Below are 18,988 nucleotides of genomic sequence, written 5' to 3'. Positions count from 1 at the left end.
TGCATAACCTGGTCCAGGAAAAGCTTAGGGCCCTGTTTAGAGCCAAGAGTTTTTTCTGGGAAGGTCACATGGTCAGGAGAAAGATCCTGCCCCTATACATTCCATATGACAGAGTGTTGGGAGATGATTGTGTTAGCTTTGTTAGCCGTGAATGGGGTTTGACGTAGAAGCTGTGCTGAGCTAATATTTGGACACGTTTCACCTGCACCCAGTGCTGGACTGTCAGGCTGGGCGACTTACCCCATCTTCCCCTGTCATAGTAGTGTTCCGTCTGCAGTTTTTAAAGAACATAAACGTTGCTGTGACGAACCATCTCAACATTCTCAGAGTCACTGACTAAGAAACCCATTATCTGAGAAAAGGTTCTCCTTTTCAGATATTGTTAAATGAAGAGAGAGGAGGAACCCAGCCAGTTGTTTTAAGCTTGAAGGTCACCTTAGTTGTCACTGCAATACAAACAGCCTGCAAAATATAACTTCAGCACTATCAGGTGGGACTGAGAGAGCGGACACACGCAAAAACACACAAACACACACACACACACACACACACACACACACACACACACACACACACACACACACACACACACACACACACACACACACACACACACACACACACACACACACACACACACACACACACACACACGCGCCACCTCAGAGTCACTGACCATTGGAAAGGGAACCACCCCTCGCCTTCATTGGTTCAGTCCTTGCATACCTCCATTCCAGTAATTCAAGTCAACATCATTAATTTCCCTGAATGATTTTATAATGATTTCAATTAACACACACTACAAGAGAGATAAGGAGAAAACACACCTGATTACTATATTGTCATTAGAAATATATAGTTTTATCTGGCTGGGTATACCTCAGGGTTGGGGGCTGTATGTGTGTGTGTCTGTTTGTGTGTCTGTGTGTGTGTCTGTGTGTGTGTCTGTGCCCAACTGCTTAGTATTGAGGGAGATTGGCCTGTGCTTCACATACTGGAAGGACTATTTCAGAGTCTCAGTGTAGTGTGTGTGTGAGTCAGTGGAGGCTCCTCAGAGGAGGAAAGGGAGGACCATCCTCCTCAGTGAATTTCATAAAAATAAAAATAGTGAAACATAAAAAAAGTTATCCTTTTTAGATAAAACTATACTAAATATTTTCACGTCCCCAAATAACATTCAAACACAATGTTTTGCAATGAAGGTCTACAGTAGCCTCAACAGCACTCTGTATGGTAGCACCATGGTGTAGCCGAACGACAGCTAGTTTCCGTCCTCCTCTGGGTACATTGACTTCAGTACACAACCTGGGAGGTTTATGGTTCTCATCCCCTTCCATAGACTTACACAGTAATTATGACAACTTCTGGAGGACGTCCTCCAACCTATCAGAGATTTTACAGCATGAACTGACATGTTGTCCACCCAATCAAAGGATCAGATAATGAATCTAGTACTGAAAACATACAGCTATCTAGCACTGCAGTGCATAACATGTGGTCAGTAGTTGACTCAAGGAGAGAGAAAGACTTTAGTTTAACAGTTTTTAACAAATGTATTTCTTCAAAAATGAAGGAGAAACAAGAGAGAAAGCTATATTTCTTATTTTTTCTTCACTTTCACTTTCACTTACTTAGCTAGCGAATGCAGCTAGCTGGTTTAGCCTACTCAAACACCCAGCTCAAACAGAGAGGGATGCTATGTTACCGAGCTGCCTATCCAACACTGGAACTCTTCCAAGTCTAGGTCAGCTTTTGGTTTTATACATTTATTTCCACTGTTGCCCGTCAGCATAAATGCTAAACTGCTTGCTGACAGTACACTGTACTGCATGATTGATTGTAACGCATTAGTTCTAGTAGCTATGTTGACTTGAGGTGAGCTAATATGGCGACAACGATGCAGGCTGTGTGTAGCAGATTATGGTCATGATATGAAGGTTTGGCTTGGAAAGTTTTTTTCTCCTTGTCAAAGACAGCTGCACTGAAGTTCACAAGCCAAGGGAAAAGGTGAGAGGAGAGCAAGTAGATGCGAAAAGGAATTATATAACTATCAAAGGGATCATGTTGTTTGTATGTGGCTGCTATGAAAGGGAACTGTGTTTGCGTGTGATCAGGACTGTATTCATTCTGCCGAATCTGTTCATTAACGTTTCTTAAACAGAAGCAAAAGGAACGAAACGGGGATAAATATACCTGAATTGTGACCGACCGGCTCGATTCGGTCTTATGTAGCAAAATTTGAAATTGTGTTTTTTTACATTGAATAAAAATAGAGACTCAGAGCTCGAAAAAGGTATATCATACACTGTAGTTGAGAAACAATGAGAAAGCAATTCTGCTATGAAAGTTGATAAACTTGTAACCTGGCCCTTGAATGTGGCCTTTGAATGTTTTGGTAAACCTACTGGAGACCTCTTCTTTGTCTACACCCATTCTGCATCATTCACACCCTCTTAAGCCTTAGCCCCACCCATCTATTTAAGGATTCACATGTGAGGCCATGTACTAAACAACCAAAGATTGCAATACTAAATTCTGGTTTATACTACGGGTGTGTTTGTATATTCAATCTGGAGTGCCAGAGTGTGCTCATAGCGCGCTCTGGGCATTCGTGAACTCAGAACATTGTGAGATTGTCCATTTGTAAATTCAGAGCTTTTCGCTCTTGGAGCGTTCAGAGCTCACACTGGACTGAGGAGTAGGGTTGATCCAAGCATTCTGACCTGACAACAGCTGTTAACCTTTTATGGCTGCAGTCCCGTTAACGGGATCGATATGACAACAGCCAGTCGAAGTGCAGGGCGCCAAATTCAAAAAACAGAAATCTCATAATTAAAATTCCTCAGACATTCATCTGTCTTATATCATTTTAAAGGTAATCTTGTTGTTAATCCCACCAAAGTGTCCGATTTCAAATAGGCTTTTCAGCGAAAGCACTACAAACGATTATGTTAGGTCACCACAAAACCACAATAACCACAGCTATTTTTTCCAGATAAAGATATTTTTCACAAAAACCAGAATAGAGATAAAATGAATCACTAACCTTCGATTATTTTCATCAGATGACACTCATAGGACTTCATGTTACACAATACATGCATGTTTTGTTTGATTAAGTTCATATTTATATAAAAAAATCTGAGTTTACATTGAGGCGTTAGATTCACTAGTTGCAAAAACATCAAGTGACTTTGCATAGCCACATCGTTTCAACAGAAATACTCATCATAAATATAGATGATAATACAAGTTATACACATGGAATTATAGATATACCTCTCCTTAATGCAACCGCTGTGTCAGATTTCCAAAAAACTTTACGGAAAAATAAACCATGCAATAATCTGAGACGGAGCTCAGATGAATAGCCAAATTAGCCGCCATGTTGGACTCAACAGAAACCAGAAAATACATGATAAAATGTTTCCTTACCTTTGATGAATTCATCAGAATGCAGTCCTAGGAATCCCAGGTCCACAATAAATGTTTGATTTGTTCGTTAATGTCCGTTATTTATGTCAAATTAGCTACTTTCGAATTGTTTACCAAACACCCTAACCAAAGTCTCAAAGCGCGACCACTATAACGTGACGAAATGTCCAAATGTTCCGTTACAGTCAGTAGAAACATGTCAAACGATGTATTGAATCAATCTTTAGAATGTTGTTAACATAATATATTATGTTATAACATATTGTTAATGTTATCCAGAGTGTTGGTGACTTCTGGCAACAATTTATTTACGTTTTTTTTGCCGACGTTTACTGACACCAGCCATATTCAACGGGTGTTGGTCGTAAATTCATCAGTTATTCTGCACTCTGGCACACTCAGACGAGAGTGCTCTGATATTGGACTAGCTAGCAAACATTAGTCTATAACTACCAATGCAAATGGCTCTAAGATACAAATAATATTACTACACAGATCAATCACGTAATGTTAGCTAGTGAGCCAGCCAGCTAACATGTAGCTAGCTAGCTAACAGTACGCTTTAACTTGAAATGAAAATGACTTTCTGACAAAATTAGAAATGTTTATCTGAAAATGTGAATAGCTAGACTCTCTTACCTGTATACATGGATGGACGCTTCTCCTTCTCTGTCACGGATGCCATGGTTGCAATTAGTTTGAATATGTAATTCGGAGACAGGTGTTTTATACAACATTCTTCTGTGTGTTCTCTTTTCGACACCCTCTGCATATTTGCAATCAAGCGGCAGAATTTTCTCCATCTCCTATCATACTCTAATTCCTCCGGGCATTCCACTGATTTCAAAACTCGGTCCTTCAGAAAGTGGAGAGCAACACTTCTGCAGCTCTACTACGTAATATCTTTAAACAAAGTTGTGTTAGAAAGGATTACCTACACATACTGACCAGCTCATGTTATAGACAGAAGCGTGCTATATGGCAGACCAATCCGAACTCATCTCTCGGCATGTCCAACCCACCCATTATCTCAGCCAATCATGGCTAGCGGGAAGGTTCTTGCTGTTTGCCGTGGCTAAACCAGCTAGGCTCATAATTGAACTAGTGTATTCATATTTACAGATGGCATATATGTTTGTTATTGAGGCACATGAAAGTTCACATGTTCCAGAAGGTATTTCGGCCAAAAAGTAATTTTGATTTAAAAAAAAGTTAACGTTCAACTGGCTCTCCTGTACAGTAGTGACACACGACATACGCCTAATTTCCTGAAACGAGTCAACATTTTTCCAATTTGAACTCTCGTTTGCAAATGTTGGACTAATGATTACACCCTAAATCAGCTAGATGCAGTCAAGAGTGTGCAAGGCGGTATTGAATGTGTCAATGTCTGTCACCTTGATACTTCAAATTTCTCTCGACCTGTGTGCACCTACGTTGTAAACTTTCACTTATAGTCTAGGTTGTAGCAACCGCATGATGGGTATAGGGAACATTAGAGTATCCTGTAGTAGCCTAAACCTATCGATGTTACATTGAACTGGGTGAATGGAATAGGAATGAGAGTCATCCAATATGCTGTAAAAGAAAAAAGGCCGTGTTCATGAAAGAAATAATCATCCTCCCTCATCTTAAACAGCACTGGCCATTGGTGTGTGTGTGTGTGTGCGTGTGCGTGCGCGTGCGCGTGCGTGTGCGTGTGTGTGTGTGTTTGTCTATGTGTCATCTGTTGTGGCATTCCTCTTTAAGTTGAGCACTACCACACTGGAACTGTAGACGCCACGCTTTGCATTATGGGTGGAAGGCCCACGGCTGCAGGGGATTTGCTGACGACAGATAGTAGGAGTTTTGGAACATCTTTAAAGAAGAGAGAAAAAAAGTCAAGCATTCGATTGGTTTAAGCTAAAGGGAGGTACACCATGTTTCTACACCAATCCACTCCTTTCAAATCTGAGGGGGGCGTAAACAAGTTCACACTTCAACAAGGTGCAGAGTAAAACCACACCCAGTGTAGTTATTGAGCACGTAGTTTTCTAGCTGTGGTTTTAATCTTGTCCAAACGTCTGTTGTACTTAAGTTGTGCTGTGTATTGTAATGTACTGTAATGTCCGTATTCCTGGCTGGGCTCTGATATGGTGGCTGGGACCAGAGGTTGTGAGTGGGTGGACACAGTAGCTTACTGAGACGTTCTCTACTGTGTCCAGTATCTGGAGAAGGAGGACATACTCTTCTGTAGTGGCTGTCTCTCTTTCTCTCTCTCTGTGTCCCTCTTTCTGTCACCCTCCATCTCTCTTTCACTCTCTCACTCTCTCTCTCGCTCTCTCTCTCGCTCTCTCTCTCCCTCTCTCTCTCTCTCTGTCTCTCTCTCTCTTACTTCCCTCCGGCTCTTCATCTGGTTTCTGAAACAAATGGATCATCTAACCGCACTGCCACCTCCCTCCCTTCCTTCTTCCCTGCCTCCCTCTTTCCCTCTTCCTCCCATCCTCCCTCCGCGGAAACATCTCTTTTCTGCTTGATTCTCCACAGCGTCAAAGACTCCCTTAGGGGGTGAAAAGTTCTGCAGTCTCCTGAGTAACAATAATAACACTCATTTATAGGGAAGAGTGCTATATGGTGCCTTGGAATGGGCTGTGTGTGCCTGTTTTAATAGAGTGGTTTTTGTTATGATAGATAATGTGTTGTTCATTTCATATCTGGTTGCCCATTGCAATATATAGTATGAAATACACTGTAGCTGTAACACGGTGTCCACTTATAGCCAGTAAGGCAATTGGAAAAAATGACGTGAGATTGTTTCTAATGCATTTTGATGTTGCACTCTGGGTTGGCGTTAGACATGGAGCGTTGACAAGTATTATCCCCATGTTACAGTGTATGTTTCTGTTTTTGGTCATTGCTATTTACATTTCTAATACACCTACATTTAGCCCATCTCTTCCCTCTCTATATGAAGCGTCTTTGTGCGTAACAACCAGTTATAACCTCTCTTCGGCCTGTGCCAGAGTTGGCACTGTGTTTTTGGTTTGGAGGAAATGGTTCATTCTCCAACAATTAGATAGGAGAAAGGTCTCTGCTCTCCCCCTCCGGTGGCTCTGATTGTGGGGACAGATGGGGGGCTGTTTGGGTGTCTATACACACTCTCCAGGATCTCTGTCTGTGTGCCCCTCTCTCTGCTTGGAATTTGGCTCCTCTCTTTCTGTCTCTCTTTCTCTCTTTCTGTCTCTCTTTCTCTCTCTCTGTCTCTCTTTCTCTCTTTCTGTCTCTCTTTCTTTCTCTCTGTCTTTCTCTCTTTCTCTCTCTCTCTTTTTCTCTCTTTCTGTCTCTCTGTCTCTCTTTCTGTCTCTCTCTCTCTCTCTCTCTCTCTCTCTCTCTCTCTCTTTCTCTCTTTCTGTCTCTCTTTCTGTCTCTCTGTCTCTCTTTCTGTCTCTCTCTTTCTCTCTCTCTCCTTTTTTCTCTCTCTGTCTCTCTTTCTGTCTCTCTTTCTGTCTCTCCCTCTCTCTCTCTTTCTTTCTCTCTCTTTCTCTCTTTCTGTCTCTCTCTCTCTGTCTCTCTCTCTCTCTCTCTCTCTCTTTCTCATCCTCCATGCAGCTAGCGTGTAAAGCACTCCCTTCATTCCTTGTCTTTTACGGTCCCGTACATAAACACTGACAGTAATCACCAGTGAGTGGTCCACTCATTTCCTCCTTGGCAGGGTTTGAGAAACTGCGGGTTCCACTTTGGCTCTAAGACCGCAATCACTCAACCCTGTCTCCTTGGCATAGTCTACAGGGATCATTCAATATTATGGGCACAGTCGCACTGCGCCATAGTCCTACTCGACTATTAGGCCACGACTTTAAACTCTAGATCACAGTTATTTTACCAACCCTGTGATGATAAAAGAACTAGCGTGTCTGAAAAGTGATTTGTGTTCATCTCCTACTTTATGCACTGTTTTTTTATTTGTATTTGTTTACGGAGTAGATCAGTTTTAAATATTGCAGATATATTGTGGCTTCTATCAATGTTATTGTCTGCATCATTTCCAATCCCCCTTATGTAATATTTATATATATTTATATCAAATATATACAGTACCAGTCAAAAGTATGGACACACCTACTCATTCAAGGGTTTTTATTTATTTTTTATATTTTTTACATTGTAGAATAATATTGAAGACATCAAAACTATGAAATAACACATATGGAATCATGTAGTACCCCAAAAAAGTGTTAAACAAATCAAAATATATTTTACATTTTAAATTCTTCAAAGTAGCCACCCTTCGCCTTGATGACAGCTTTGCACACTCTTAGCATTCTCTCAACCAGCTTCACCTGAACTGCTTTCCCAACAGTCTTGAAGGAGTTCCCACATATGCTGAGCACTTGTTGGCTGCTTACCCTTCACTCTGTGTTCCAACTCATCCCAAACCATCTCAATTGGGTTGAGGTCGGGTGATTGTGGAGGCCAGGTCATCTGATGCAGCACTCCATCACTCTCCTTCTTGGTCAAGTAGCCCTTACACAGCCTGGAGGTGTGTTGGGTCATTGTCCTGTTGAAAACAAATGATAGTCCCACTAAGTGCAAACCAGATGGGGTGGCGTATCGCTGCAGAATGCTGTGGCAGCCATGCTGGTTAAGTGTGCTATGAATTCTAAATAAATCACAACCAAAGCACCCCCACACCATCACACCTCCTCACATTTCCACTGGTCTAATGTCCATTGCTCATGTTTCTTGGCCCAAGCAAGTCTCTTCTTGTTATTGGTGGCCTTTAGTAGTGGGTTCTTTGCAGCATTTCGACAATGAAGGCTCCTCTGAACTGTTGATGTTGAGATGTGTCTGTTACCTGATCTCTGTGAAGCATTTATTTGGGCTGCAATTTCTGAGGTGCAGTTAACTCTAATAAACGTATCCTCTGCAGCAGAGGTAACTCTGGGTCTGCCTTTCCTGTGGCGGTCATCATGAAAGCCAGTTTCATCATAGTGCATGATGGTTTTTGCTACCACACTAAGAAACTTTCAAAGCTCTTTACATTTTCCGCATTGACTGACATTCATGTCCTAAAGTAATGATGGACTGTCATTTCAATTTACTTATTTGAGCTGTTCTTGCCATAATATGGACTTGGTCTCTTACTAAATAGGGCTATCTTCTGTATAACACTCCTACCTTGTAACATCACAACTGATTGGCTTAAGGAAGGAGAGAAGGATAGAAATTCCACAAAGTAACTTTTAACAAGGCACATCTGTTAATTGAAATGCATTCCAGGTGACTGGCTCATGAAGCTGGTTGAGAGAATGCCAAGAGTGTTCAACGCTGTCATCAAGTGAAACGATGGCTATTTGAAACATCACTTTTTTAGTTCCTACATGATTTCATGTTTTATTTCATAGTTTTGATGTCTTCACTATTATTCTTCAATGTAGAAAATAGAAAAATACAGAAAAACCCTTGAATGAGTAGGTGTGTCCAAACTTTTGACTGGTACTGTATATATTTTAAATAGTATTTAATTGTCCTTTAATAATTTCCCCTAACCCTACCAACCCTGCCCTAATTGAAGTTAACTAATGGACAACAAGACTCAGGCTTCTACTTCCAGCTTATACATTATATACACATTTTACGGACACAGTATGTTTTACGATTGTTATTTTGTTATTAGTCCAATCCGTCAGCTACCCTCATCCCCTTCCATCTATCTACGAACACCGTCCAGTTTTTAGTTCTATTTGCCTTATATTTTTCAACTGTGCTGTGATGTTTCACAAAAGTTCAGAAACTTTCTATTCTCGTAGTTTCTACAGATTGTAAATCAAAGATACAATTTTTTGCTAAGAGTATTATTATGTTATTGAGCGATTGGAGAATAATTTTAATAAATATATATGTTTTGAATCCGGCATCATTTTGTATATCAGTTCATAAACCATGTGCCATGGAATCGGTACATCAAAAATCTCTTCCCAACTATTTTGCAATCTATATATCACAGGTGTCAATTGTTTGGTCCTTAAATTAAACGGGTATACTTTTTCATTTATCACAATTTTCTTTAACCAATGGTGGTCTTTAATGCAGGGCTGACCGACACATTCCTTACTTTCTCCCCCTTCCAATTGCCTCTTCAATTTTGCAGTAATGCTGCATTTAGTTGGTTGTAATTTTGGGCAGAGCAAAAATGTGCATGTATTTTTATTGGCTGCATGTGTGACATGACTCCACCAGTCCTATTTATGATATAATTTACAAAGCTTCTACCGTTTGTAAACTTTTTTTCCCCAATTTTATTTGTATTTTTATGAATTAGTGTATTTAAGTTTGACCATAATATTTCTTGTAATATTTTTCTGTCTTTTCTGGTGGAAATTGCAACTGAACTTAGCACAAACTTTGTATGGCTTGTTTTAAAAATAGCAATGTTTTCGAGAAGATTTCATTTTCAAATAACCGAAAGTGATAGGTTGTACTCTGAAAAAAGGGGAAAAGGCCATTCTTGAACAGGGGTGAGACATTCTTACTAATCTGCTGGAGAACCAGTTTGGATTTAAGTGTAACTTTAGAGGTCTAATGCTTTAATATTGAATAATTTCTGCCCTCCAAATTCATATTCATTATATAAATAGGCCCATTTAATTTAGTCTGGATTGCAGTTCCAAATAAAATTAATTATTTTTTTGCTCATATAATTTTAAAAACAGGTTGCTAGGTGTCGGCAAAGCCATATGCAAATAGGTAAACTGGGATATGACTAAAGAGTTAATTAGGGTGATTTTTCCACAAATAGACAGGTATTTTCCTTTCCATGGTAGCAAGATCTAATCTATTTTGCTAACTTTCTATTAAAAGTTATTGTAGCGAGATAATTTTTTGGGGGGGATATGAATACCAAGTATGTCCACATCCCCGTCAGACCATTTTTTTGGTAAACTACATGATAATGTAAAAGTTGCATTTCGTTGTCTTCCAACACGTAATATAGTACGTAGATTCTTCATAATTTGGTCATAATCCAGAGGTTAGAAAAAGTATCTAGATCCTCTATGAGGCTGTGGAGGGATCCAAATTGTGGATTTAAAAGAAAACATGAATCATCAGCGTACAATGACACCTTTGTTTTTTAAGCCCTGTATTTCTAATCCCTTAATATTATTGTTGGATCTGATTTTAATAGCAAACATTTCAATCGCCATAATGAATAGCTATTCTGATAGTGGACAACCTTGTTTTACACCTCTTGACAGTTTAATACTTTCTAAGAAGTAGCCATTATTTACTATTTCACACCTAAGGCTATACTATATGTAACTTTAACCCATTGTAAAAGAGATTCTCCAAAATTGAAACATTCCAGAATATAATTTTCCAAAATATAAATTCCAGTTGTACTTTATCAAAGCCTTTTCGAAGTCTGCTATGAACATCACGCTTGGTTTCCCAGATTTTGCATAGTGTTCTATTGTTTCCAGTACTTGTCTTATATTACCTCCAATGTATTGTCCATGTAGAAAACCTGTCTGATTAGGATGAATAATATCTGACAATACCTTTTTTAATTCTATGAGCTTTGCATTTTTCTAGAATTTTCACATCACAACACTGAAGTGTAAGTGGCCTCCAATTGTTTTAATGGACTGGATCTTTATATTTTCCACTTGGATCCTGTTTGAGTAATAATGAAATCAAACCTTCTTGTTAAGTGTCTGATAATCTACCATTTATATAGGAGTGGTTAAAACATGCTAATAACGTTCCTCTGAGTACATAAAAATAAGGTATGGAATAATACCTCAACTGCACAGGAGGCTGGTAGCACCTTCATTGAGTAGGACGGACTCGTTGTAATGGCTGACGCGGAATTAGTATCCAATACATCAAACACATGGTTTTCCTTGTGTTTGATGCCATTCCATTAGTTCCGTTTCAGCCATTATTATGAAACGTCCTCCCCTCAGCAGCCTCCACTGCTCAACTGGTATGCCATCCAGCACTGGGGTTTTCCCGGACTTAAAGACTTTCATTGCATCAAGAAGTTACTCCTCTGTAAGTTACTCCTCTGTAAGTTACTCCTCTGTACGTTACTCCTCTGTATGTTACTCCTCTGTAAGTTACTCCTCTGTAAGTTACTCCTCTGTAAGTTCCTCCTCTGTAAGTTACTCCTCTGTAAGTTACTCCTCTGTAAGTTACTCCTCTGTAAGTTACTCCTCTGTAAGTTACCCCTCTGTAAGTTACTCCTCTGTAAGTTACTCCTCTGTAAGTTACTCCTCTGTAAGTTACTCCTCTGTGAGTTACTCCTCTGTAAGTTACTCCTCTGTAAGTTACTCCTCTGTAAGTTACTCCTCTGTACGTTACTCCTCTGTAAGTTACTCCTCTGTACGTTACTCCTCTGTAAGTTACTCCTCTGTACGTTACTCCTCTGTAAGTTACTCCTCTGTAAGTTACTCCTCTGTACATGAGTCTTTCTGTTCATTGTAAATTGTTAATAGAAAAAACCCTTACAATTAACTTTGGTTGGTGGAGATGGAGGAGACTGACATGAAAACAGATGCTTAAAGTACTTTGCTTCCTCTTTCAAATATTGTTTAGTGAATGATGGGTGACTCTTGGTAGCATTTCTATGTTGAAGATTAAGAAATAATTTAGTGTATTTTTCCCCATATTCCATCTAGTTCACTTTATTTTTTATAATATATTACACTTCATCTTTCTTGAATAAGTTCCTCCATTTCTTTTTGTTTTTCCTCTAACTTATTCTGTGCCTCTAGGGCACCGTTTTTATTGCCATCTATCTGTAGCGTTAGTCCCTCTTTTTCCTTTGTTAATATGAACTCTTTTGACCTATATTTGTTTTTGTTTTAAGATGGGTATTGAATTGCATGGCATCTTAAGGCAGATTTAACCCTTGTGTGGTGTTCAGGTCTGTGGAAAAATGATTCAATTAATAATTTTTTCAACCAGAGACTCATTGGCCTTGGCTTATTTTCTGTGAAGAACATGTAAAATAACACATTTTCATTGAGCGCACACTGTGCACCCCCCTACACATTTATATTTCATATGTGGTGTTCGGGTCCACTGGACCTGAGGGTAATACATGTGTGAAAAAGTGTGTGTGTGGGTGAAAACAAGCAAAGATGAAACAAAAGGTTTGCTGTGTGCCTTCACTCTGTCTTCCTCCTCCCTGGGCCTGCTGTTTACACACAGCACCAATAACCTGTCTGTCTCCCTGCCTGTTTGCCTGTCTCCTGCTTTTCTCTCACTCTTTACCCTTTGTAGTGTGTGAAATGAAACAATGTCTTGCGGGAACCTGCACAATGTCATTACAATACATTATTTCAATACATTGTAAAAACATTATTTTTTCCCACACTCTACCCCAGCCAGGTGCAAATTGGGGGAGGGACACAACAAATAAATAGCTTTGTATGTGTGTCTCCTTACCACAATCAATCATTATGGCAAAAATAATCTCTGGCCATAGAGACGTACAAATCATTTTTGCAGAGAGAAACTAGTTTGGAAGGAGCGTCTTCCACTTCAGAAGATGAAGAATTTTCCAAATATGAGGATCATGTCTGTCAATTCAGAGTCTGACCGTGAGTTGGAAGAAGAGGATGAGATTGACCCTCAGCCAGCCCCAGGACCAGCCTGTCAGCCACCAGCCCGTCAGCCACCAGCCCGTCAGCCACCAGCCCGTCATTAACTTCTTATGGCTGCAGCCCGGTGTCGGTACACTTATGACAACAGCCAGCTCAAGTGCAGGGCGCGAAATTCAAAAGATATATATTTTTTTATATTTAACTTTCACACATTAACAAGTCCAATACAGCATATGAAAGGTACACATCTTGTGAATCCAGCCAACATGTCCGATTTTTAAAATGTTTTACAGCGAAAACACCACGTATATTTATGTTAGCTCACCACCAAATACAAAAAAGGACAGACATTTTTCACAGCACAGGTAGCATGCACAAAGCCAACCTAACTAACCAAGAACCAACCAAACTAACCAACAAACAACTTCATCAGATGACAGTCTTATAACATGTTATTCAATAAATCTATGTTTTGTTCGAAAAATGTGCATATTTCAGGTATAAATCATAGTTTACATTGCAGCTACAATCAGAAATTGCACCGAAAGCAGACAGAATAATTACAGACACCAACGCCAAATGCCTAAATACTCATCATAAAACATTTCTGAAAAATACATAGTGTACAGCAAATGAAAGACAGGCATCTTGTGATTCCAGCCAATATTTCCGATTTATTAAGTGTTTTACAGCGAAAACACAATATAGCGTTATATTAGCTTACCACAATAGCCAGAAACACAAGCCATTTCCCAGTAGCAAAAGTTAGCGATCGTAACAAACCAGTAAAAGATATATAATTTTTGACTAACCTTGATATTCTTCATCAGATGACAGTCCTATAACATCAGGTTATACATACACTTATGTTTTGTTCGAAAATGTGCATATTTAGAGCTGAAATCAGTGGTTATACATTGTGCTAACCTAGCTACTTTTTCCCACAACGTCCGGATTTTTTTCTGACACTTTTTCTGACACACATATTCTGACCAAATAGCTATTCATAAACATAACTAAAAAATACATGTTGTATAGGAAATGATAGATCCACTAGTTCTTAATGCAATCGCCGTGTTAGAATTCTAAAAATAACTTCATTACCACATAAGGCTTACGTTATGTCGACCGAGTGCCCAAAACCTGGGCGCAAAACTAATAGTACACAGTTCGACAGATATATGAAATAACATCATAAAATGGGTCCTACTTTTGCTGATCTTCCATCAGAATGTTGTACAAGGTGTCCTTTGTCAAGAACAATCGTTGTTTGGATTTAGAACGTCCTTTTCCCTCTTGAATTAGCAAGCGCACTAGCCAAGTGGCACGAAGCTCTCCTTTCTGAACAAAGGCACACAACGCAACACGCCTAACGTCCCGAATAAATTTCAAAAATCTAATAAAACTATATTGAAAAAACATACTTTACGATCATATTGTCACATGTATCAAATAAAATCAAAGCCGGAGATAGTAGTCGCCTATAACGACAGCTTTTCAAAAGGCAATCCCAGGTTCCTCCTCGCGCCTTCCTGAAAACAGGAAATGGGTGACACGTCATTCCAAGAGTACGTATTCCACCTCAGACCAAGATAAACACCCCATTTCTTCTCTCACTGCCTCTTGACAACCAGGGAAAGGTGTATGACGTGCATGTATACTAATAGGTATCATGCCCATTTATAGGCAGGACCTAGAAGAGAGCCTCGATTTCAGACTTTCCACTTCCTGGTCAGGAAGTTTGTGCCAAATGAGTTCTGTTTTACTCACAGATATAATTCAAACGGTTTTAGAAACTAGAGAGTGTTTTCTATCCAATAGTAATAATAATATGCATATTGTACGAGCAAGAATTGAGTACGAGGCCGTTTGAAATGGGCACCTTTTATCAAAGCTACTCAATACTGCCCCTGCAGCCAAAACAGGTTAACCAGCTCATCAGCAGCCTGCAGGAGGAGAAATAGCACTGATGAAGGGATTGTGCACTCTTGGTGTTACTCGGGCAGTTGTTGTTGCCATCCTGTACCTGTACCGCAGGTGTGATTTTCGGATGTACTGATCCTGTGCAGGTGTTGTTACACGTGGTCTGCCACTGCGAGGACGATCAGCTGTCCGTCCTGTCTCCCTGTAGCACTGTCTTAGGCATCTCACAGGACATTGCAATGTATTGCCTGGCCACATCTGCAGTCCTCACACCTCCTTGCAGCATGCCTAAGGCACGTTCAGACAGATGAGCAGGGACCCTGGGCATCTTTCTTTTGGTGTTTTTCATAGTCAGTAGAAAGGCCTCTTTAATGTCCTAAGTTTTCATAACTGTGACCTTAATTGCCTACGGTCTGTAAGCTGTTAGTGTCTTAGCTAATGCCTACCAAACCCGGATCCGGGATCCCCCCCATCACAAAAGCTGACTAGCATAGCCTAGCCTAAAGCCACAGGGATATCATATAATAAAATGTTCATGAAATCACAAGTCCAAGACACCAAATGAAAGATACACATCTTGTGAATAAAGCCATCATTTCTGATTTTTAAAATGTTTTACAGGGAAGACACAATATGTAAATCTATTAGCTAACCACGTTAGCAAAAGACACCACTTCCATACTCCACCATTTTTTTTACTCCATCAGCAGCTATCACAAATTCGACCAAATAAAGATATAAATAGCCACTAACCAAGAAACAACCTCATCAGATGACAGTCTGATAACATATTTATTGTATAGCATAGGTTTTGTTAGAAAAATGTGCATATTTCAGGTATAAATCATAGTTTACCATTGCAGCCCCCATCACAACTCTCACTAAAACGACTAGAATAACTACAGAGACCATCGTGTATTAGCTAATTACTCATCATAAAACATTTCTTAAAAATACACAGCGTGCAGCAGATGAAAGACACAGATCTTGTGAATCAAGACAATATTTCAGATTTTCTAAGTGTTTTACAGCGAAAACACAATGTAGCGTTATATTAGCTTAGCACAATAGCGAACATCACACCAGCATTGATTCAAGGCAAAAATAGCTATAACGTATCAACCACCAAAATATATTAATTTTTTCACTAACCTTCTCAGAATTCTTCAGATGACAGTCCTGTAACATCATATTACACAATTCATATAGAGTTTGTTCGAAAATGTGCATATTTAGCGACACAAATCGTGCTTATACATTGAGAATAGTGTCCAAAATCTCAAGCAATCTGTCCGGCGCCATCTTGGAACGGCACCTATTCTTATCGAAAACTATTCATAAACTTGACTAAAAAAATACAGGTTGGACAGCAATTGAAAGACAAATTAGTTGTTAATGCAATCGCTGAATTACATTTTTAAAATTAACCTTACTGCGCAATACAGGCTGCGATAACGCAAGGCTACACTGCAAGAAATGGCGTCTCATGCATTTTACTTTTTTCAACAGAACAATGAATTATCAGCATAAATAGTTCTTACTTTTCGATGAACTCTCATCAGAATCTTGGGATAGGTGTCCTTTGTCCAAAAGAATCGTTGCTAGGTTGGAGAACGTCGTCTTCAGAGTTGCAATTAGCAGTAAACATTAGCACGAAAGAGAGAGATACCCAAATTCCTACAGCGCCAAGGAAATAAATACCCGAAAATCGCAATATACTGACATAAACTGATATAATTCGGTTCAAAATAACAAGATTATGATGTCTTTAAAGCCTATATTGAATAAAAACACAGCCGGAAATGTCTGAGATCTATAACCGATGTTTCCAAAAGAACGTCCCAAGGTCCTCAATGCGCCAGAGCGAAGGTGAAAGGAATGAGCCACCTCGTTCCCAAGCAATTTATAACCTTTGGGAACTACGTAGAGAGTTCATTTCAAGTCTCCCTATTCGCTAACAACCAGGGGAAGGCGTATGCAGTGCATCTCAACCAATAGAAGACAGTCAGAGTTATACACAGGTCTGGGAACAGCGAGCAGATTTCAGCATTTTCAAATCCTCATAGGAGAATTGCTCTAAGTCCAGTTCTGTTTCACTTACAGACATAATTCAAAAGGTTTTAGAAACTAGAGAGTGTTTTCTATCCAATAGTAATAATAATATGCATATTGTACGAGCAAGAATTGAGTACGAGGCAGTTTAATTTGGGGACCAATTTTCACAAAGTTGAAACAGCACCCCCTATACTCTCAAGAGGTTAACGACCGTTCCACAGGTGCGTGTTCATTAACTGTTTATGGTTCATTGAACAAGCATGGGAAACAACGTTTAAACCCATTACAATGAAGATCTGAGAAGTTTTTGAGATTTTTACGAATTATCTTTGAAAGACAGGGTCCTGAAAAAGAGACATTTTCTTTTTTTGCTGAGTTAATATGTCAATTATTAGATGGACCGACCGCATTCTGTATGTTATTTACACTTTTAAACATTTTGGTGCCAGCGAGAATGACATAAGCAAGTATGCTGCACTGGTTGGTGTTGAGTTGTGTTAGCCTTTTTAAGTGGTAGTCACTAATATTTCTGAGAGAAACAATTTTGTTAAACAACCTCACTGGGCAAGCGAGCCAACAGTACGGGGGATTGGCGGAAAGGTATTGGAAAGTCCATGAAAACATACAGGATGACCATCAAACGATCTTCGTGCATGATCTTTTGTGGAGAATCAATTAATTTCCCTGAGTTATTCTGTGCAGATTCATCACTCTCTCTTCTTACGAATCCTCCACAGAGTCCTAGCTTTCAGGAATTGGGTCATAGTCGATAATTGCTCAAATTGTTTAAAAGCTAGAGCCAAATTCATAGGAAGATAATTATTTCAATATGCTCCAGAAGTGCTAGAAATTGTTTTTTTTGCTCTGCTTTTCCCAGCCGCTAATTGCCGATATCGAAGGTTACCCATGTAACCATGGTTCTGTGAACTTATTTGCACACACATTCATTCAGATTATTGTCGCAAGCCGCCAATTAAATTCCGGAGAGATGCAAGACACACAATGATTATGCCTGGCCTTTGTTATACAGTGTTATACAGTGTTATACAGTGTTGTACAGTGTCATACAGTGTTATTCAGTGTTATTCAGTGTTTTGAAGTGTTTTTCAGTGTTATTTAGTGTTATTCCGCGTTATACAGTGTTATTCAGTGTTATACAGTGTTATTCAATGTTACTCAGTGTTATTCAGTGTAGGGCTGTGTCTTATATCTTATTAGGCGGTGTTGTGTTGAGTTGTGTTATGTTATGCCCTGTTTGGCAGTGTTGGTTTATAAGTGACCCCACTGTTTTGTATACTAGGCTGTTGTGCAGTTTAGTTATGTATTATGTTGTGTTGTAGTATTCTGCGTTATATTATATTGGGGTTGGCCGGGGCCAGGCTGTGTTGGAGGGAAACACGGCGTGAAGGGACTGGCGTGGGCCAGCCAAACCTGTGAGTGTCTCCAAGCCAATGCTTCCCTCTCCTTCGAGTGTTTTCAAGCCCTGCTTGCCTCTCCAAGGAAGGCTGTCAAGCAGAATTAATCCAGTCCGCCCTCCTCCAGTCATTTCTGTACAGTATTTGTAGCAGATACATAAAACAAATCTCAGTGGGAGTTTTCTGCATGGTGTGGCCGGCTCCCACTTCACAATAGTGACTCTCTTTTCCACTTGGCTAAGAACTGACTGTTCAAGCTCGGTACTTAATGTCATCTCCAATTGAAAATAGCAACAACAAAAAAAAGTGGAAATTGCACTTAGGTTAAGGGGAGGTTAAATTGGTGACGCTGTGTCTCAAATGGCTCCCTTTTCCCTACGTAGTGCACTACTTCCTATGGTTCTTGGTCAAAATAAGTGCACTACACAGTGAATAGGGTGCTATTTGGGATGTTGCATCTCTCTTTCAATTGGCTAAGTCAGAGGGAAGAGTGGAGCAGGGTGTTAGGTTGAGTCATGGTGGAAGAGGGGAGCAGGGTGTTAGGTTGAGTCATGGTGGAAGAGGGGAGCA

At 39.7% G+C, this 18,988-nt stretch overlaps 1 protein-coding gene across 1 annotated transcript in view; it reads left to right on the top strand.

Moving 5' to 3' along the window:
* Nucleotides 1–18,988, top strand: part of LOC120023001 (neurexin-3a-like) — a 734,438-nt gene that overhangs the window by 63,426 nt on the left and 652,024 nt on the right. Inside the window, exon 4 of the mRNA XM_038966953.1 lies at nucleotides 1,996–2,007. Coding sequence (XP_038822881.1) covers nucleotides 1,996–2,007 — 12 coding nt within the window. The remainder of the gene's footprint in view (nucleotides 1–1,995; nucleotides 2,008–18,988) is intronic.

Source organism: Salvelinus namaycush, chromosome 28, assembly GCF_016432855.1.
Source record: "Salvelinus namaycush isolate Seneca chromosome 28, SaNama_1.0, whole genome shotgun sequence".
NCBI lineage: Eukaryota > Metazoa > Chordata > Actinopteri > Salmoniformes > Salmonidae > Salvelinus > Salvelinus namaycush.
This window is presented reverse-complemented; position numbering and strand designations above follow the sequence as displayed.